The 22,264-nt window shown below is 40.7% G+C and overlaps 1 protein-coding gene across 12 annotated transcripts in view; it reads right to left on the reverse strand.

The window, feature by feature from the left end:
- Nucleotides 1-22,264, reverse strand: part of STXBP4 (syntaxin binding protein 4) — a 178,566-nt gene that overhangs the window by 120,859 nt on the left and 35,443 nt on the right. For all 12 annotated transcript variants that reach the window (XM_075561576.1, XM_075561573.1, XM_075561570.1 and 9 more), the window contains 4 exons: nucleotides 16,372-16,466; nucleotides 11,827-11,923; nucleotides 8,866-8,957; nucleotides 2,644-2,733 (listed from right to left, as the gene is read on the reverse strand). In XM_075561576.1, coding sequence (XP_075417691.1) covers nucleotides 2,644-2,733; nucleotides 8,866-8,957; nucleotides 11,827-11,923; nucleotides 16,372-16,466 — 374 coding nt within the window. The remainder of the gene's footprint in view (nucleotides 1-2,643; nucleotides 2,734-8,865; nucleotides 8,958-11,826; nucleotides 11,924-16,371; nucleotides 16,467-22,264) is intronic.

Consider the following 22,264-nt stretch of genomic DNA (forward strand, 5'->3'; position numbering starts at 1 on the left):
GATGCCCTGGCAGCCACCTTCACTGTTGGTGCCCAGGTTTTTATTGTGTACATGATGATAACAAAATAAAAATCACTGTGTTCATTTGCCTTTGCAAAACGGCAGCAGAGCGAACTCCGCAGAAAGGCACTGACTTAAATAAAGCTCAGGCACTTTTCAAAAAAATTTCCAGAATAAAAATTAGCCACGGGTGCCAAATTATCTTGGTTTCATTTTTATACGCACTTCAAATCACACGCGAAGACAGAGCTATCAAGGACGATGAGAGGTATAAGAAAGCATTTACAGATGCTACGAACTCCATCGAACAATCGCTAATGTTTCCTGTGTGTAGACAGCAAGTAAGTGGTAAAAATAAAACACGACTCTGAAGAAAACAGCAGTGGCTTTGTAGACTACAGAGCTTTCGTACATGTTTTTTAGCCAATTGCTAAGCTCTGGGTAAAGACAAGTATAAGATGCAAAGTCTGTTTGCACCAGGATTTCAGGTCTGTCACGTTAGAATGAGTTCAGCTGGACGTCCTGAACTTTAAACGTCGATCCTGACGTCGTGAAGGAGCCCTCAGGGAACCTTGTGGAAATGTCGTGCGCATGTGACGCGCACAGCTTTAAATGATAGCTCTAGTAATACTGATACGCCAGTACTACAACTAGTATGCATCGTTCCCCTCGCCAATCACAATCTTTCAGAATGTAAGAAAGAGCTGACAGCCCTTGAAAATCCTGAACAACCACAAACCTTAATGATTGATGCAAGAATAAATTACATAAAAATGATATCTTACCTAGGTAACCAGAGTAGGATACATTTTTAAAAGGAAGTATGGATAAACTATTGTCAATTTATTATTTACACTAAATTTATATTTCCCATCTCAACTCTTTAACTGTTATTACATCTAAAAAATGTCACACATAGTGGTTCTTAAAGCTATAAAAAGTTTCTAAAATAGGTCTATAGTCATAGAATGCTTATCTGCATCTACATTTAGAAGGAATGTGAATTGATAAATCCTTCTAAAAGGAAATTTGGTTAAAAGAGAAAGTGCAGATCCATATACATTCATATCTATAAACTGTGATGTGACCAAAGATTTAATAGTAACAAAAGGAGAAAGAAAAAAGTTGTATAAAAGTGTTCAACTTATGTTATGTGAAGGTTAATATATATATATATATATATATATATATATAAAAATAATGCAGAGGGATGTTCTAAAAGGAGAACTGAGAAATTTTAAATAATTTTCCTGTATAAAACTAAGATAGCAAGGTCATTTTGGGGGAGTGTACAAATTTTATTTTAACAAAAATTAAATAGTTTAACAATGGAGCTTTTTTATTTAGTCTGTAGCTAGGATATTTTAAAAAAATGTGTATTTCTATGGAGTGTATGGTTCTATGGTCATATTGCTTCTTTGTGATGATTTATAAAACAGTACGTGGGTTTTATAAAAGATTGGACTATTACTCAAATATAGCATTCCCCTAAGGGCAGAACAAAAATATATAAAGATGATCAATTTTTTGCACCATATTTGGGATAAGTGGATGTGTACTTTTTCCTCCCTCCGGAGCCCGGGTGGGATAGTGGGTTATGCATTGGGCTACTAACCACAGGTCAGCAGTTCGAATCCCCCAGCCTGTCTGCAGGAGCTAGATGAGGTTTTCTCCTGCAGTACGGATTTACAGCCTCAGAAACAGTTACATTCTGCTTACAGAGTGACTGCGAGTTGAATTTGACTCATTGGCAGTGAGTCTGGTTTGCAGTTTGGTAAGAGGCCTGGTGGGATAGTGGCTACTCATTGGGCTGCAATCCATGTAGCTGGCGGTTTGAAACTCCCAGCAGCTCCGTGGGAGAAAGACTGGGCTTTCTACTCTGGTAGATAGTTACCGTCTCGGAAAAACTCACAGAGAGAGAGGGAGAGATTGTGTGTGTGTGTGTGTGTGTGTGTGTGTGTGTCTATAAGCCCGCATTGACGCTATGGCAGCAGGTTTGGTTTTTGGTTTGCCTTAAGCACACTTACGTTTGCACAGCGCGGTGCCCCCCAGTGTGCCTCTGGTCATGGGGAGAAGTATCTTCCCAACGAGCAACAAGCTATCAGACTCACACCTACTGCCTTTGAGGGATGCGGACTCACAGAGCCCTCAAAGGACGGACTAGCACTGTCCCTTTGCGGTTCAGAGACTTTAAATCTTTATAGAACCAGACACGCTCATATTTTGTCAATGGAGAGGCTGGTGGGGTTGAACCAGTTACCTAGTGTTTAGCAGCTCAATGTTTAACCCTGTACATCACCAACCGCCAGCTCTCTGTGTTGTAGGCTCATCTAAATCTACTCTCCCCATCAACGTGTAGAAACAAAGGGTGTGAAAAGTGTCCAGATGAGAAGAAATGAGCAAAACTCATTGTTCCTACTAAATCCTACATGAATGCTGAGAAGGAAAAAACAATTCTCTAAAGACCAATTGAAAAGATAATTATATTTTAGCTATATTATCTTAGTACTCTTTAATTAAAAATAAATCTCAGACACAATTCTTCTCGGATAATTCTACTTATCCTTCAGAATTCAATATAAGATAATTTTCTTTTTTCCCCCTCAAATAAATATGAAGACACTAACTTGAAGATTACCTTACCTTAAGTCTATCCACTTCTTCCATGGCAGTATTTCTTTCACACTGAAGTCTTTCCATGTCATCTGCTTCTAAAGAATCACAGGGGAGAAGCTGTCAATATTAAAATATAAGAGAAAAGTTACATATTGGAAACTAATGATGAGAACTAACATAAAAATCCTTTCAGATTAGTCTTAGACTTTTGTTTTTTAGCCAAGTTTTAAGCATTTGTTTTTTAGAGCATAGTTTCTTACTTTGGAGCCATTTTATTAGATAAAAGATATTATTTAAGTCATGTTGGTATCCTTCTTCCTTTAAGCTTACCTTTGCATTGCTCTTACTAACAAAATGTAGATGCTTATGAGGTGTACATAAGCCACCTTTATGATTCTTTTAACAATAAAATTTTGCTGTTTTACAATTCAACAAAATAATTTTCCTTAAACCAAATGCCAGGACGGTTCATAACATTAGAAAGACGTTGGGCAATCGTCATGTATGTCGATGAGCCATTCCCTAAATCATCCACCTCTATGGTACCTATGGCTCTGGGACCTGTCAGCCAAAATAGTTCATATGTATCCAGTTAAGGTTTATTACATATCTTATATTTGGCAGTAGGAAGATTAGAGATAAAGGTGGTGGTCTCCACCAAACCTATGTTAAACAAAAATTATCAGGCCATGCCACAAGAAAGGAGCTGCAATGAAGTCAGCCACACATTAGATCCCTGTGGGGACAATCCAAAGCTGAGCATGCTCAGACCCAGGTCACCTAGACCCAGGTAGAGTTCCGCCTGGGCCCACTCACGCTAAGTATCAGTGACATTACAACATACATGCACCTGAACTCAGCCACTAAGATCAGCCAATATCCTCAAACACACACACACACACACACACACACACACACACACACACACACATACGCGCGCCAGTGGGGTGAGCAGGGATAAACAGCAGTCAGAGGGCAGGCCACTCCTCTCTCGGTGCTCTCTTGCAGGCTGGAGCTCAGGATCTCTCTTGTGTGCACACTGAGCATGCAAGGGCCCTCTCAGGGCCCGCACGCTCTCTATCCTCAACTTTCCTTTCTTTTTCCATTTGTGCACTCTCTGGGCTCTGGACTCCTCATGAAAGGCATTTTCCCACGTGGATTCTGCACTTTCCTGAAGTGCACATCTGCAGTCGTGAACTCTTGCGTGGTCCCCGTGTGGCCTTGTGCGCGCTCCAGAAATAGCGGTGCTTTCTGAGACTGAGACCTGAAACTTCCCTTTCCCTCATGAAAGTTACTTGCATTTTAAAAAGTGCCTCTGCTTCGTGAATTCTTTCAGCATGAGATGCAAGAACCGAGGTCAAGCATACCAGAACCTAATGCTTTCACATCACAAAATGCAATGAATAGTCACATGGCTTTAAAAGATTTCTGCAAGGAAACTGTGGATAAACGATAATATTAATACTTCATGTACAAGTAAGTGAACAATAACAACAAAAACAGTTGAGATGGCAATTTCTCTTACTTTCAGCATGATCTCTTTGATAGCCAGTTACCCAGTAAAATCTAATCTAAGGTACAGTCTAATTAAGAATAGAAATCCGAGTCTAATGACAGCCATCTTCCTATGGGGAAGATAAAACAGAGCTGAAGTATAGAAAATGATTTATAGTAATAAGTGAGGAATAGGCTTGTCAACACTCATACCACTCCTTGTCCACCTCTTGGGCAGATAACATTCTACTTATTCTGTAAAGTTTGCTCAAATGCCAATTCAATTATGACTCTTCTTTTAATGTCATTATTTTGACCCTTCTGATAGGAAGTATTCCTTTTTTACAATGATCATTTTCTTCCCATTTTCCAGTTCCTTTATGCACAGCTGAGTCATATATATATATGTATATATATATATATATATATACACATCCACACGTGTCATAACATCGAAGTCAAGGTCATGCAAGCTGGAGTTGATTTTTGTATGGATGAGTCTTCAGGGAAGTGGCTAAGGAGGTTTTTGTTCTTCTTTCCTGATCCACATGGGGAGAAACAGAATGTGAATGTGAAAGCTTGGGATGATAAATCACTTTAGTATTTTTTATTCTACTCCATGTTAGGTTTTAAAAGGGTGGTTGCAATCTATTCAATTGATTTAACAGCAGCTCAAAGTGTGAAAACTTGGATTTATGGAACTTGTCATCTCTCTCTGATTATGCCTTTAGCACAATCCACGGATGAGATTTGGTCTGCCAGGGTAAGCATGGTATGATGATGACATCATCTGTTGCTAGGCTTAGAGACCTACTCACTGTGGGCTCCAGGCTGGCATTTCTGTGGGCAAGCTGGCAATGGTAATTTTTAAATCATGGTATGATTACTATCTTGTTGGTACTAAATGTGGTATTATTTCAAACCTTAGAGTTCCTGTCAAGTGCACAAAAGTAAGACAGACTTACACCACCTTGACAATGCACCCTTCTTAAAAGAAAGCATCTCCAGAAATCTTTAGAAGCACACAACATGATGAACGAAAGAGTCTAGACACCAAAGAACACAGCCTGGACAATTCCATTGATTATGAAGGTCAATAACAGGCCCTTCCGGAAATGTATCCATTTCCACAAGTTAGGATGGCAGTTCCACGGTAGAGGTGGAAGTGTGCATGAGGGGAAATTCTGAGGGGTGGTTACCTGTGGGACATGATGGAAAGGTACCAGTTGCACACACAAGACTAGTCCTAAGTGCACATTACACTTAGGTACAACTACCAGGAGGCTTCAAAAAGTCTGCCAAAGCGGAACTAAAAGAAAATGGGATTTTTTTTCCACAAACTTTTTGACATCCCCTCATACAGAATCACTTATAGGCAACTTAACCACTGTAAACACTGTAACCACTGATCGGTTTATTGTGCCAACTAGGCTTCTATAGGAACATGTGGGCAGAGTTTAATCAGGCTGAAGCTTGACTGAAGGAGGCTGAGATAAATGGCTTTCCAAGGCCGCCCCCCTTTCTCTTTCTCCCTGGTGATCAGATCAGCTTGCTGCTGCTTGAGCTACTTCTTTGCCTCCACTGTGTGCTGCATTACCTATGGGCTGAGCCAACCCGTGGATCCTGTAGCTCCTTCAAGACCTGCTTCACCATGCTGCTGGTAGATCATGTTATTGCTGGCGGGTCTTGTCGAGGTATGTACATTGCTCGAGCTCAAGACCCCTCGGGGCCTGCTTCTCTACAGACTGTGGCTGCCCCACCTTGCTGTCTGCTGTCTGCAGGCCAACTCTCCCTGTCTTGTCTGTGGGCAGATGCCACTGTCTGTTTCCTTGACCGTGGACTGGCAGCAGAGTTGGAGAACCTTCAGTATGTAAATTGTTCCATGAAAGTGAGTTCAAATGAGCCATCTGTACTGCTGTGTGGACTAACTGGTCATTATATTCCTTCTCATTGTAAAAACCTGTCCTTTTCTATGAGGGGACACCCAGAAAAACCCGAAAATGATAGATAGATAGATAGATAGATAGATAGATAGATAGATAGATAGATAGATAGATAGATAGCTCGGCTGGGCATTTTTCCCATTAGGAAAAGCAACGGGAGCAACTCGCTCTGAGTTCGTGCATCCAGTGGCTGTTGCCTGGGAAGGTTCTCTCTGGTCACATTGAATTTTGTGTGTGTGAAACCAGTTTTGTGATGGCCGATTTAAGAAAACAGCATGTGGCTGTGACATTTTGTTTTCTGTTCGGGAAAGATGCTGCAAAAACCGCTGTGCTGCTGACACAGCTTATAAGGACAGCGCTGTGGGAACAGCTCAAGTGTGTGAGTGTTTTCCTCTTTTCAAAAAAAGTGAAATGTCGATTGATGACAAACTTTGTTCTGGACGTCCATCAACTTCCCAAACAGACAAAAATGTTGACTTGTTTGGAGTTTGTTCCATCAACTCAGACTGTTATTCAAACTTTCTATTTAGAGGTTTTGAAAAGATTATGCAACAGTATGAGAAAAAAACAAACGCTTGATGTGCGGTAGATAGGGGACTGGTTTTGCCACCACAACAATGCACCTGCTTACAAAGCCATCTCAGTGCACCAGTTTTTGGCAAAAAACAGCATGTCTCTCTTGCCCCACACCCCTTACTCACCTGACCTCCCTCTGTGTGACTTCTTTTTGTTTCTGGGAATGCAGAGGGACATGAAAGGGCAGCGCTTTGACAGGGAAGATGTGAAGAAAACAATGAGGGAGGGGCTTTCAGCCATCCAAACAGATGAGTTTGAAAACTCTCTCCCAGAATGGAATTGCAGATTTGACAATTCTGTATTAATGGAGATTAAGTGTAATGGAGAACACTTTGAAGGTGATAAGGTTGTTTTGTAAAAATATATACATACGTAGCTTTGGGGGAAAAAAATCTGGTTTTGGGGGATACTCCCTCGGGGATATATAGATATCTATACACACACACACACACACACACATATATAAATAATCATTAAGTGTCACGGTTTTGCTTCTCTAGAGAACCCTGCCTAACACAGCCACCTTAAGCCGCCAAAAAGGGGACACACGAATGGAGGGACAAGCAGCACGAACAAAATGATGATAAGACCAGACTTGTGGCTGATGGCGCCGAGATGGCTGCGGGGGAGCCACAGTGGAATTTCCCCATGCAGACGATCAGCATCGTCAATTACAGATCAAATGATAGGGCTTTAGATGGCATACTACTGAGTTTTCAACTAAATGAACTGGGGGGGGGGGCATTCTATTACAAAAGGAACCCTGGTGGCGCCGTCAGGTAAGTGTGCATTTACCACCATGTCAGCAGTTCAAATCTGCCCGCCGCTTTGAGGGAGAAAGGATGCATTCTGTTCCCCGACAGATTTATAGCCTTGTAAACCCTCTAGGAGTCATCATGAGTCAGAAGCAACTTGAGGTCAGTGGGCATACTATAAAATATTAAGACATTTTTCATCCATTTCTGGGGGGGGGGCACTGGTCCCCCAGTCTTCCCTAAAATAATTCTATATACATTCGGTATGATGTTTTTCAAGTTGTATGTGAAACACTTTTAAAAAAATTAAACTCTGCATTCATACCTAAAATGGAATCCTACATATGAATGCATGCAGCCCTGGTGGTGTATTGATTAAGCTTTACGTTGCAATCCACACGGTTGGCAGTTCAAAACCACCAGCAGCTCTGAAGGAAAACCCCTGGGATTTCTACTCCCATAAAGAGCCACAGTGTAGGAAACCCACAAGGGCCTCCATGAGTCAGCACTGATTCCATGACGGTGAGTTTTGAGAAACACGAATGCATGGCTTGTGGAATAAAAACGCTCTGAGAGATGCTTGAGTTCTTCAGTGACTACAGTAAGGTAAGGTATTTTCTTATTGTGAAGTTTAGTTTACCAAAACAAACAATCAAAAAGAATCCGGTACTTGCTGAGGACATCCGTGTGTTCACAAAGCAGAATACAGCAAAGACAATCTTATACATTAAAAGTGATGACTATTTTGATCGAAAGCCACAAACAGGAAATTACTGGTGTGTAGAACATATTGCGAAAGTGCCATCAGCATTTTGCTTCTGCTATCAAAGCATCACAACGTGGGCACATTCTTATCTGCCCTACAGTCATTTGGTAAGAAGGAAGTAAATTACTCAGCACGACGATCTCTCTGCAGCTGCTAGTGGAACTGTGCATGCTCAGACCAAGGGCTCTGAATCCCCCAGTTCTTGGGCATGTTGTAAGTCACCCAGCCCCCCGAGCCACCTCATAAAAAACAAGTGCGGCAGCTTTGAAAGCCGTGTGCTGGGAGAAAGCACTGCCAGGGTTGTCCACATCGGGCAGGCAGACACGCGAGACCGATTGGCATACAAGCTGCGAAGCAGAGGAAAACGGGCGCCTGCCATTCTGTAAATGCTACCGGATTAGCTCTAACCCGGCAGATGCTCGCATTTGAGGAAAGTGGGTACTCTGCACTGAGAGGTAGCAAACAGCCAGGTCTGTGGGTGCTTTCAGTGAGCCGTCTGCCTAGCCAGGAAGGGGACTTGTGAGCAGTGCATATAAAAAAAGCCATTACACGGATTGTCAGCACTTGCTCTGTTGTCTCCTGCTTGTCAACAAGCAAAAGCATCAGTCAATTTTTACGACCAAACTAAGTACTGCAGAGAAGCCTGCATAAATAGCACCCAAGGTTTGAGACTGATTGAAGGGCAAGCAAAGGGATCCTCAGGGCCTGCTCTTACCTGTGACCCTAGTACGCTGGAAATTTCATGTGCATCAATATTGACATCCTCCAACTGCAAGTGAAACAAATTTCTGGCCACCTGGACAAAATCTACGGTGGAAAATACTCCAATAAGAGAAGTGCACTTAACCGCAGTTGAAACTATGTTAAAACTAATACTAAGTCAAACAAAAGTCAAATTTAACTTACATAAATTATCTCTAAATGGGATTTCCAATTCAAATAAAAAGAGATAAACTCATTTTAACTTAATTCGGTTAACTTTACTAAAATTCAAGGATTTGTTGAGATAATAGTCGAGCAAACATGTCATAGACATACTAACTCTCTAACTTTTATTTAATGTAACTTTTCTTCTGAAGTATATGAGGGTCTTATAAGTATGACTTAGAAAACTATGGCTTGAAGTATCTGAAGCTTAGAAGCAAAAATAACAGTGGCTGATATTCATGCATTTTCAAAAGGTTAACATACTTGACTGCTAACCCAAGAATACCCCAGGAGCTGCTGAAGAAAGCCTGGTCATCTACTTTAAAAAGTCGGCCTTTGAAAACCGGATGGAGCACAGCTCTGCTTCAGACACATGAGATGGCTATGCGGCAATACTGGTGTGACAGCAACTCATGGTGGTGAACGCCTATTTAAAATCTTGGTGCAGTGGTGAAAGTGCTCGGGAGCAAACTGGAGGCTGGTGGTTCAAATCCACACAGCTGTTCTGTGGGAGTAAGATGGGGCAGCCTACTTCTGCAGTTAGAAAGCCTTGGAAAGCGATGGGGCAGGTCTGCTCTGTCTGATAGGGTTGCGGAGAGTCCACAATGACTTGAAGGCAGTGGGCTGGGCTTGTTAAAATAAAAATACCAAGTAAACCAACCCAACCCTATTGTTGAGTCTATCCCAACCCAGGGGAGCCAGAGCGTTTTCAATGCTGTGCTCCTGTGGAAGGAGACTGCTGGCCTTTCTTCTTAGCCACCGCTGGCTGGACGGGAAGCTCCGTGTGTTTGGTTAGAGCTGCCCAGGGTGACTCCACAAGCAAGCAGAGCAGGGATCCAATTGCACAATTGCATGCCCTTAACCTTGATGTAGCACTGCCTGCTGCAGGACGAGGAAACGGTCAGCTCTGGAGTACAGTGTGAACACTGTCCAGTATTTTTTACTTTTAAACCCCTGGGATCCATTTTTAGTTGTCTGATTGCTTCTGGGGAAAGGCTTAAAAAGGTCATAGAAAAACGCCATTATCTTCTCGTTCCATCTTTCCACACTTTTTGAAGTCCCCTTGTATGTTTGCAGCATCTTATTCCTCTTAGAGGCATTAGCTTTTCTTTATCTTCTAAAGTTATAGCTAATTTGAAGTACATGCTTGCTTCTTCACTCTCTCATTCTTTTTTCATTCTGTTTTCCCAATAGCTTTGTAGGCCACAGTTTATGTTGGAGTTGGACCTGACAGAACCGACTCGACAGCCTGGTGACCCTTGCCTATCAGGTCCTATTGAAGAGTCAGGCACTGGAGAAGTTGGTTGGAAGTTTTCTGACCATAACTGGCCTTTCAACTGGCACCGGCACTAGAGAACAATCAGTGGCCAGTGGACATTTCTGTGTGGTTCCTTCAGAGAAAATCCTACTCTCATGCATCCAGGTTACACATGGCTGAAAATTTCAGTGAGCAATCTGGGTATGTGTTGTGAGTAGTGACTAATGATACATTCCTCCAAATTACCTGGTTGTTGGCAACCATGGGTCTAGAACCTCTCAAGCTTAATTTCTCAAGATAATACACTTTTTTCCCCAGGAGGTGCCAGGGAGTGGTAGCTGCTGGATTGATTTTGAGGGGGCAGGGAGAGGCCTATAAAATTGCTTTTTATAGATATACCGAACGATCCCACTGCTGTAAATGCCTTGCTTAAACCCAGCCATCTAACATATTGGATGCTTTTAATTTTGAAACTGTCTCGGTCTTCCCACTGTAGTCCTCCTGTCTTTTCAGATAGCCGAGCTGTACCTGTCTGTTCATTTACTTTTCTCATGCATTTCCTATCCTCATGTAATGTGGCTTTGATGATACATGTATTTCTGTTTCTTATTTATATAATCTTGGGGTGATCTTTAATAGCTTATGGGAGTAATAATATCTTTTCTTCATCATTTCAAAACCAAAGATCAATTTCCTTTTTGCTAGAAATCCAGATGCTTTAAAGATTCTAATTGCATCTACTAAATAAGAAAATAATTAATATTTAATCTTGTCAAGGATACAATGAAGTGATCATACTCAAATATTACTAGTGGCAGAAAAAATACATGGGTAAAATGACATATCACTATATATCTAAAGCCCAAACCACTTGTGGGAATTTATCCTATGAAAACAAGAAAGCTATGTTCACAATGACATAAAATATAGAATTATTTATCACATCAATTAAGAAACCATCAAAATTATCAACAGTGGACTATAGGTTAATGCTATAGTGAGTCAACTCAGTAGTACACTGCACTACCTATAGTATGAATAGTATCATAAATATCTGATGTTCTATCCTATTACCTGCATAAAGAACTAGAATCAGTCTTACCGTGGTGAGAATGACGTAGTGGCTGCAGCTATGGGCAGAACCATGGAAGATGTTGGTCCATTCTAGATAAGGCTGCTATGAGTTGGAACTAACACCACCAACAACATCTTTTGTTCTGTTTCTTTTGTTAATAATAAATGCAATGTAATACTAAAGCAATGTTTAATATATGTATACACATGTAAATGACTTTGATAGAACTATATTTTAGAGGAAAATATTCTAAGAGTCCTTTCTGTTGATTCAGCCAGGCCAATAATTCTGGGTTTTCAGAGGCGGCCTTATTTTCCTCCTAACATGCTCAGATAACAGGCAATCTTTATGCAAAGGTGTCACAATAACTCTGACCAAGTTTCAGAGATGATTCATTGCAGTGAAGCCAATGTTACCTCCAAAAGACACTGTTCCCCTTGAGTCTGCTTGCACCTGCTGTCGCAGTGCTTGCTGCTGCTCCTCCGTGGGCTCAAGGCCAAGGTAACGCAGGGCCTAGCAGGGAAAGGAGCAAGTTTTCAGATCTCCACAAAGAACAAAACTTTTTATTTTAACTTTATTTCACAGCTCAATGAAAGGAGTCAATAGCAGGAATGGTGATCAGGATAAACTACTAGATGCCCAAGTAAGTCGGTTAGCTATTTCTAAATGAATTGCCAGTAAAGTATTAATTTTTGGTTCCACAATTACCCCAGCTTTTTCTACCCCAAGGCCAGCACATTGGTTAATGCCAAAGTGGGAGGTCACATGCTTAGAGATATTTTCCTTGAAGACATTCAGCCATCAGACTGCTGTCTGGCCTACTGTAGGTGGGGTTCACACCCTACTGATAATTGTTTCCATGGAGAGCCAGACAGCAGGTCAAACCTGCTCAATGACATCCAGAGTTAGGCTGCCATCCTGAATCTAGAATCCACCCATCTTGTCACATGTGTGCCCCCAATCCCTCGCTTTTCTATTGCACATAGACCTCTAGATTGTCCCCCTCCCATTGCTGTTATACCTGTATTTCCTGTGATGTAAGTATTTACCTGTAATTAGGGGACTTGCACATCCTCGAAAGCTAGGTAAGCCTTGCTTAGTCATAAACTGCTCTCTCCTGCTCGCTCCCTGGCCCTCCCACGTCCCATCTCCACGTGTACCACGAAGAGGAGCTGAGGTGAGCATGCTACCATGAAATGTGTCTGACTCCTTTATTTGACTTTCTCTTCTATCTCTTTTATTCTCTATGACTTTACTATAATATTAACTTATCATCGCTGTACAATTGCGCCTGCTGGACCCGTGGTAATTTGTTCGGGACACAGGTTGTAAAACATCTTTCCCATAGTTAACACTTTAACAGTGTTTTGCGGCAGGTTACAAAGTAGTACCCATTTGTTATTAAGAAACATTGCATGTACCTTGAATTCTTAATATAATAAGCTTTACAAGATTTCAGACCAGGGCATATGACAATATAGAAATTGGCAAAAAATAAAATAGCAAGGGAATCCTATTGTGCAGAGCTGTCCTGTACATTGTGGAGGGCAACGTTTGGCGAGATCTTTGGCATCTATGTACAAGCTGCCAGTAGAGAGCTCCCCCTCCCACCTTGAGAACCAAGTAAACAGTATTTTCAGTGTAAGAGACAATTTTCCATATTTTTCTAAAAGGAGGATATCTGCATGCATGCATAAGAGCATTTCAAAAAGGTCATGGAAAATTGAATTAAGTGATAACCAAATCTGTTCACAAGGTTTTAAAATCCTGTTGTATATAATATTTACACACACATATAGACATGTCTACACAGATACAGTTTGGCAACAATTAAAGTACTTTTTGTGAAGAGGGAATGGTCTATAACATTAAGAAACGCAGGGACTGTAAAAGCTTCTGATCCTCATGGGGAGTTCATGTGTGTTTGTTTTATCTTTGTCTTCACTGTACAGATAGAGACTATATCAGGGGGCCTTTCCCCTTACGTTTTTGAAGCCCCTACTTGATATTCTTTTGTATGAGGGATAGCTTTCATTTTAATAAATGTAAGTAATTTTATAATAATGCAAATAAAGTGTTCATCACAGTAGGCACTCTATAGATAGTGGCTCTTAGTAATCATGAATTCTATAATACAATTAACTATAGTTTATATTCAACAGAGCCAAACGTAACTATAGGTGAAAATACTATTGGGGGTAAAATTTACTCTGATGAATATGGCATATCTCATTAGTCAAGTAAGCTCAGAAATTTTAATTTTAAGTAACTTATTCTTTTATTTTAAAAGAAGACTCCAATTATTGCTTGAATGACTAAGGTCATAGAAAAAGCTTTTTAAAAATGCTAATTGGACAAGTAAGTGTCACTTATGTCTCTGGATAGCTGAATGATGAATTTAAAAGTCACTTCTTTACAGTATTCGCGATGGGCTTCCCAACAGAATATAATGAACATTTCATTAACTACAGTCAGGCACTGAATACACCACCGCTCACTGTAGTTTCTCCAAATGTTACAGAAATGGCAGAGGTAAAGTAAATATCAGCTAAATGGCACTGTATCCCAGAGCAGCTTCCTCTGGTACGAGTGCACAGACAGTGCGCAGGTGCAGCCATTCCCCTTCTTTGGGCCAAACAATACGTGATAGTCCTTTCTGCTATATTTGCCACGCTTGCTTAAAAGTTTACTGTTCAGATCAAATGAAGCACAAGTACTTGCGAAACTACTCTGGAAAACCATAGGTGAATCCAAATAACTACAGTGAAGTTATTTTTAAACATGTGTATATATAGTCATTCTCAGGGAGTACATTGGAAAAGGCACTAGCAAGTTCATTGTTCAGACAAGAAATTAAGATAGTGCCATTTCAGTGTTAGAAGTTTCCTAATCCTATTTTCTTTCCAACTGGGGTTTTCCTCTATTTTATTTTGTTATTGTTTTTAGCTTTTTTAGATTCTTATATTTTGTATTTTGGGGGTTTTGGGTATGTGAAATTTAGGATGGGTGAATCTATAGGGACAGTAACTGGATTAATGGTTCTTTGGGGGTACAGCAGGAGAATTAGGGGGGAATGGGGTGCTAATAATAAGGAGTACAAGAAAATAGAAAAATGTTCCAAAATTGGTTGTGGCACTGATTTTACAATTCTTGACATGACTGAACTATTGAGTTGTGTGATATTTGGGTTGTATCCCAATTAAACTATTTAAATGAAAAAAGAAATTACCTTCTAGTGTATCTGAGTATGAAATTCTTTACTTTGGCCAGAAAAATATATAGGATTACACAAAGACAATGTCACTGTGTGTGCGTGTGTGAGAGAGAGATTGATTCTCTTGATAAGTAATTTCCTTTACAAAATTCTAACTTATTTTTTTTGAGTAGGCTAATTAAAAATAACCACATAATTAGTCAGCACCTTTTTCTTGTGAAAACTGATTGTAAGACCAATTTTCTAAATGTATATAATACAGATGAAAGATATACTCTTATGTCTTTTTAAACACTTGACCACACCAGAGAGTAGACATTGGAACTGCAGTAGATAATGAAACTGAATCTGTGTACAAAATAACAACTGAAAAAGAAGAAACCATTTTAAAATGATAGGATGCTGATGTTACCATGTGAATATACCACTGTGCCAAAAGGACGAGCAACTTCAAAAACAGAGGCTAGAAACTAATTAAAAAAATCCAAAACACTTACTTGAGTAAATTATATAGTTTCATGCTCTGAAAACAAAGAAAATTCTCCTAAAAACTCATGGCACCTTGAGGAAGCGCAGAGGAACTGCACTGACACAAATGTGGATGCCCTTGCTTTGAACCTGCCATCCTATTTTTCTACAAATAATCCGTTTGCTTAGGCTAAAAGGAGGACCAATGATTCTGATTCCGGTTTATTATCAAGCAACTCATATTTCTTATACTGAAAACTTAGATAGCTCTCCTATCTTGAAGCAAATGAGTAAGATTGAAATATTATGTCCTAGAAACCGTTAAGCGGAGCAAACGAGCAAGGTCAGCCAGGTCCCATCTTCAGCTGGATACTGTTTTGTTTATCCAGAGGAATTGTCCGTTACCACATCTCGGACATTCAGAGATGGGTGCTAAACCAGTAATGATTAAAGAATAACGTTCGTTTTTAGATATGTAATAGGCATGTTTCCAAATCACCTCAATGACTACATTCTTGAACATGCTCCTATCAATTGGCTGCGAACTTGCTATTAGCCAGAAGTGACAGGAACGTGCGGCTGGGAACCTCTGGCACCAAATCCTGTTAGCACGAAAGCAGGATGTAGCCCTTCTCCGGTCGGCTCCCTGGCAGTCTGGTAGCAACAGTTCAGAGACAACTTTCTCTTTCTAAGCCTCACTTTTTAAATCATCTGATAGTCGTTTAAGGAGCCCAGGGAATAAAGTGAGTAAAATGTGGGGCTGCTGACCGAAAGGTCGGCGGTTCGAATCTACCAACTGCTTATAGAGCGAAAAGATGCAGCTGTCCGCTCCCACAAAGACTTTGTCTTGGTAGTGAGAGAGCATTTTGTTCATTAAAATTTAGTTTCTCCTAAAAATGTTTTTATATAATGAACTATTACTTCCTTGCAGTCACTGCTATAATTTGGGAAGCCTAACACACTTGGTTATCATTTATAGCACGTTTCCATGACTGTAGATTGTAGAACATCCTATTTGTCCTCCTTTCTAGAGGAAGAAAGTCATTAAACTGAATGTCAACTGAGCTACAACAGGTTGAACCCTATTTGGTACTGCTGGACCGGCCTGGACTGTAACCTCAGGGATATGCCTGGGATCATCCAAACCCAAACCGCCACTTATTTCATTATAAATAACTCATTAAACAATGAATGGCTCCACAACTTTATCCTTTCAACAACTGAAAATATTTTCTTGCTGCAGTTTGATGAGAAAAAAGTAGAGACTTAAAGTGTTTACCATTTCCAGTTTCTCTGCCTGAAGGCGAACAGAGGGATTTAGGTAGATTGTCTTTTCTTGTGGTCCATAATTATCCGCCCAGGCAGGGGCTATATCTAAGAGACAACAGGGTGCTCATTAATTGGAGATTTAATTGGAACAGAACTTTTCATTTGACAGGATGTGTTCTGGGTCCCTGCTGTTCAAAAATAATCCTCGCGAATTAGATGGCAGTTTTCACGTTTGTTTTCACTATTATTTTTCTTTAAATCCAAAACGTATCATATAAGCCAGCTTCACTTGAGCCCTAAAAATATAACATAAAAAGAATGGCTAATTATGCACGGCTAACTCCCACAGAAATATTAACTGGAAAGACAAATGTACATCCCACCATTACTACTATCATCTTAATGCCTGGATAATTGTAAGATAAAGTCTCCTTCCAAATAAAGTAAAAGCTGATAAAAAAAAAAGTTAAGATCCTAATATTTCTTTTAAATGGAAAAAGCAGTTTCATACAAATAATGGAAGTACTATGGAAAAATACAAATCAGTTCAAGTTTGTACATAAACTATGACATAGATTCAGACTTTAATGAGCTAGAATTCCTTTATATTGTCCACCAAAGTTAGATTTCCAATATTATAAATGGACTCTTCAGAGTTGGGGTTCACACACTTCTCACTCATTCTCCAAAACCTTCTCAATATACCCCAATTATTTAGCTTAGTTTTTGTAGTTATTGAAAAAGTTAGAAATCAAGTACCCACAAGGGCTGGAACTGTGGGGGGCGGGGGAAACCTATTTTAAAAATATATCAAAAAATATATATCAAATCTCTATGATTCACATCAATCCTTACTATCTAAACTGTCATTATTTTAAATAAGTTTAAAAATATAATTTTACTAGTTCTACATAGAAACAAGAGGAAGCGAAAAAAAATTCAAAATGTCACATCTTTATGCAGTGCTTTAATTTTTAAAAATTTCTCAGAGCATCTGTCTCCAAGTACAAAATGATTTGCATTCTCTTTCTTAAGAACACAAGATACGCATATGCAAAGAAAGTTCCCTCTGAACCTTTAACACATCTTTAACATCCTAAGTAAGATCTTGAATATAGCTTATAGGTGTCAAGATCCTAAAAGAGTGGGTTCTGTCTTTCAGTTTCAATTAGAATCAAAGCTTGAGTTGATATGAGAAGGAATGACTTTAATTATAATAGAATTTGCATGATTCTTAATAAAAACAGCAAAACCGCCTTTGTTACTATGAACCCTATGAGGGGGCCTCAGAAATTTGTGGACAATGTTCCCTTATGTTTTCTTTTTTTCCTATGAATTTTTTGAAGATCCCTCATAATTGTTGGCAATGGATAAAAAATACTATGGGTGTTGTTTTTTTCTCTCTTAAAAAAAAAGGAAATCTCTGCCACACCATACGTGCTGCATAAGAGATCAGCATGGAGTATGTGGAATGGAAATTCGAAGCGCAGGTAAGTCAGACTTTTTCGTGTTGAAGAGATGGTCGTGGGTGTGAGGCCGGGAGCTTGGTGCCAGTCTATAATGCGCAGGTACTAACAGCTGGGGCACAAACGAGGAGGAGGAGGAGGAGGGCAGAGGAGCCGGCAGCGTTCCTTCCTGTTCTTCACGGTGTCCTGTGTGTCGGAACCCACACAACAAACCTGACAACCGCAGATGGATCGGACCTGACCTAGTTCTGATGTGAGACCAGGGCTTTCCCTGGGCAGGAATTCCTTGAGTGTGGATGGGGGGGAAGAGGAGGGCAAAGGGGAGAGAGGCGAACTGGCGGGAGGGCACACAAACACACACACACGCTCTGAAGCATGTTCTCATGTATGCTTTTCTACATCTCAACACAAAAACGATGTTACGTGTTAGCACGGAAAGTTCGCTTTTACTTATTCTTACTTCTGGTGTTGGGAGGCAATCTGCATGGTCGTTAGTTCAAATCCTCCAGCTGCTCGGAGGGAGAAGGACTAGGTCAGTCTCGGAGACCCACAGTGGTGACTGTGAGTCGGCACTGACTGGATGGCAGTAAGCAAACTAAGGATGTTACATACATTAGTGTCGTACTCGTCATCATAATTACGAGGACACTGTTGTGTTTGGTGGTCTTGAGGTGGCTCTGAATCGCCGGGAGCCTACGTACACCAGAACGACACTGTCCGGTTTGGCACTACTTTCACAATTGGTATGTGGCGGCCACAGTACGAACCCATCCCGTGGACTCTCACTGACTTTTCCAAGCATGATATCCTTTTCCAGGGATGGAGCTCTCCCGATGGAGCCCTGCTGGCTTAGTGGGTACACAATGGCCTTCTATCTGCAAGGCCTTAAGTTTGAAACCGCCAGCCACTCCAAGAGAGAAAGACAAGGCTTTCTACTGCCATGAACGGTTCCAGTCTTGGCAACCCCGAGGGGCAGTTCCACCCTGTCCTACACGGTTGCTGTGAGTCAGCCTGGACTCGGTGGCCGTGGGCTTGTGAGCTTTGGCTTGGTGTCTCCTGATCAAAAGTCCAAAGTAGGTGTGATGACATCTTGCCATCCTTACCTCCGGGAACCATTCCAGATGAACTTCTTCCAAGACCAACGCATTTCTTCTGCTGGTAATCCAGGGTACTTTCAATATTCTTTGTTAATACCTTTGCACAAATGTACGCGATATCTGTGCATAAAGTCTGCTGTAGTCTTCCTTATTAATTGTCCAACTTTCACATGGCTCCGAGCTGAGTTTAAATAAATGACTTGGCTCAGGCACATGTTCCTTCTCAAAGTGACATCCTTGTTCTTTAACACTTTAAAGAGGGCTTGTGTGGCAGATTTGCCCAGGGCAATATAGTCTTTGAGTTCCTTTTTCTCCCCAACCCTTTTATTGGCATATAATTCACATATCATACAATTGACCAGTTCAATCGTTCAGGCACATCAAGGGGAGTAGTACAATCACCACCACATCTATCTTAGAGTCTATACACACACACCCCGCATGGTTGTATCACCTTTAAACTGAGTTTTCCAATCACCATCAATCTAGTGCTCATTCCCCACTCCTGCCTTCATTGTTTCCTCCCTAAATCCCCTTTCCCTGCCTCTCACCTCCCCTCCACTCTTGCATTCCCCATAACACCTGGTATCAGTTATTATCATTACACATTCATTCCTCCTGTGCGTCACCACTGGGAAACAAAGCAGAAAACTATGAAAGATAAATCGCACTAAGTTGGTAAGGATGAAATGATATTAGTATACAGGCAAAAATACAAATGATGCGAAAGAGGGAGAAGACACCTTCCCCCACCCCCATCAATGTTCAAAAATCCAGGGAAGAAATTTCTGTCACGGGACAGCTAAGATATACTTGTACCCAGTACAAACTCAGGTCGGGTCTATAGGGTGGACAACTGGCCTGGTACCGATCATGATCCAGCATAATCAATAAGACAATGATCTCTGCCTGATGATAAGACTGTTCGGTGGGACTCTTGCCTTTCCCTAGAACAGATCTGTTAGTGGCTTAATCTGACTAGATACTCTGCAGATGGGTTTGGGGCTCCCACTGTTCTCAGCCTTTTCCAAATCGGGTGCTCACAATTTTAGCTCCGATACTTTTCACTGTATTCAAATTTTGTACTTGTCATCTTTGAATCACACAAGCTGGTATGCTTCTTCTGTGTGGACTTATTTGGCTCCTTGCTTGGGTGGCTGCTTGTTTGAATACAAGCCTCTAAGACCCAGACACTATTCTGATTGATAGCCGGGCACCATCTGCTTTCTTCACCACACTTTTCTGTAGCACTCTTATCTTCAGTGATCGTTTCACGAAGTTGAGTATCGAGCAGGGTCATGATGTAAGAACTAAATGTTCTTAGGTTGAAGTTAGGATTTAGTGTGAGCCCAGAACTTATTCCTGGGCTTTTTTTTTTAATTTGCTGTAACTTGGAAATGGATACATTATGTCATATTATTTCATAGTTCAATCATGTCAAACATAATTGTACAATTTATTCTATAATCAGTCTCCAGACATCGTTTCTTTCCTGTGCTTTTTAACATCATTTCCTTTGAATTCCTGATGGCTACTTGCATGAACATTGATTGTGGTTCAAGGAAAATGAAATCAATGGCAATTTCCATCTTCTGTCTGTTTATCATGATGTTGTCCACTGGTCCAGTTGTGAGGATTTTGTTTTCTGTACAGTGAGCGCAATCCTGAGAGCTGCATTACTTAGTCTTCATCAGCAAGTGCTTTAAGTTCTCTTCGATTTCAGCATACCTCAGGTTAATAAACTTTCCTCCAATCTTGATGACGAATTCTTCTTCGTGTAACCCATCTTCTGGATTATTTGCTCAGAATACAGATTAAATAAATATGGTGAAAGGCTATACCCCCAACACACACTTTTCCTAATTTTAAACTACGCAATATTCCTTGTTCTTTTTAAATGACTGCCTCTTAATCCATGTACAGGTTCCATTTTAGCACAATGCAGTGTTCTGAAATTTCCATTACTCTCAAGGTTATCCATAGTTTGTTAGGACACACAGAGCCAAATGACTGCAGAGAATAAAACATAAACAAACATCTTTTGTATATTTTCTGCTTTCAGGCAAGATCTGCCTGATGTTGGCAACGATTTCCTTCATTCCACATCCTCTTCTGAATCCAGCTGGAATTTCTGCCAGACCACTTTTGTTGTACTATTGTCACTGTTTTGCATTAATTTCCAGCAATATCTTATTTGCATGTTATTAATGATATCGTTCAATAATTTCCACATTCTGTTGAGTCATGGGCAGATGCGGCTCTCTTCCAGTGGGTGGGCCAGTCTTCCGAACTTCCTACATAGGTAAGTGGGCACTTCTAGTGCCTCCATTTGTTGAAATATTTCAATTGGTATTTCTGTCAAATCCTGTGCAGCTCAGACGTCTTCCTACAATACCAATGATTCTTGACCATATGGCACCTCTTGAAATGGTTGATGCCGACAAATTCAGTCTATCTCCATAGTTTTTTTCGGTGCTTCCTATATTGTTTCCAGGAGCCCTGGTTGCTCAAGTAGGGCTCCTAACCACAAGGTCAATAATTTGAATCCACAAGTCACTCAATGGGAGAAAGACGAGACTTTCTGTTCCCTTAAACAGTTCCATTCTTGGAAACCCACGAGGGCAGTTCTACTCTGTCCCGTAGGGTCATTATGAGTTGGAATCAACTGGGTGGCAGTGAGTTTGGAGTTTTGTTTTCTGTATCCTTCAGTACGTTCCCTGAGGGAATCCTTCAATCTTGCCTCTTGAGGCTTGAACTATTCAATTCTTTCAGCTTGAGATATGTTGAGTGTGTTCTTCCCTTTTGACTTTCTAAGTCCAGGTCTTTGCCCATTTGATGGTAATACAGAGTACAGCACAACGATGTGGGTGTTTTCATTTGATTATGGATTGAATTGTATCCCCACCCCATCCACCAAATGTACGGTGAAGTCCTACTTCCTGCACAGGTGAATGCGATCTTGCTAGCCTAAAATAGAGCTTTTTTTTGCAGGTCTTATCAGTTAAAGCAGGGAAGTCATCCTGCCAAAGGAGAATGGATTCTAATTCCAATCGCTTCTGATGCAGGATTGCTACGAGGCGTTTTAGAAGAGTGAAGGAGAGCCATGGAAACAGAGTCACATACAGCAGGGCTACACAAATAAGCCTGTACAGTCAAAGACCTTGCAGCTAGAGGGGCTTGAGTTAAGACGGCGGATCATTTGCCAGGACTGTGGACAAAGACATCCTCTCTTTAAGCACACTCTTTTGTTATAACAGCCCTAGCAAACTAAGACCGATCCCACCACAAAAACAAAGATGTTCTCAGTGGGTACGTCCCCCAAAGTGGGCAGCCAAGCCCT

Source organism: Tenrec ecaudatus, chromosome 10 (assembly GCF_050624435.1).
Source record: "Tenrec ecaudatus isolate mTenEca1 chromosome 10, mTenEca1.hap1, whole genome shotgun sequence".
Classification (NCBI taxonomy): Eukaryota; Metazoa; Chordata; class Mammalia; order Afrosoricida; family Tenrecidae; genus Tenrec; species Tenrec ecaudatus.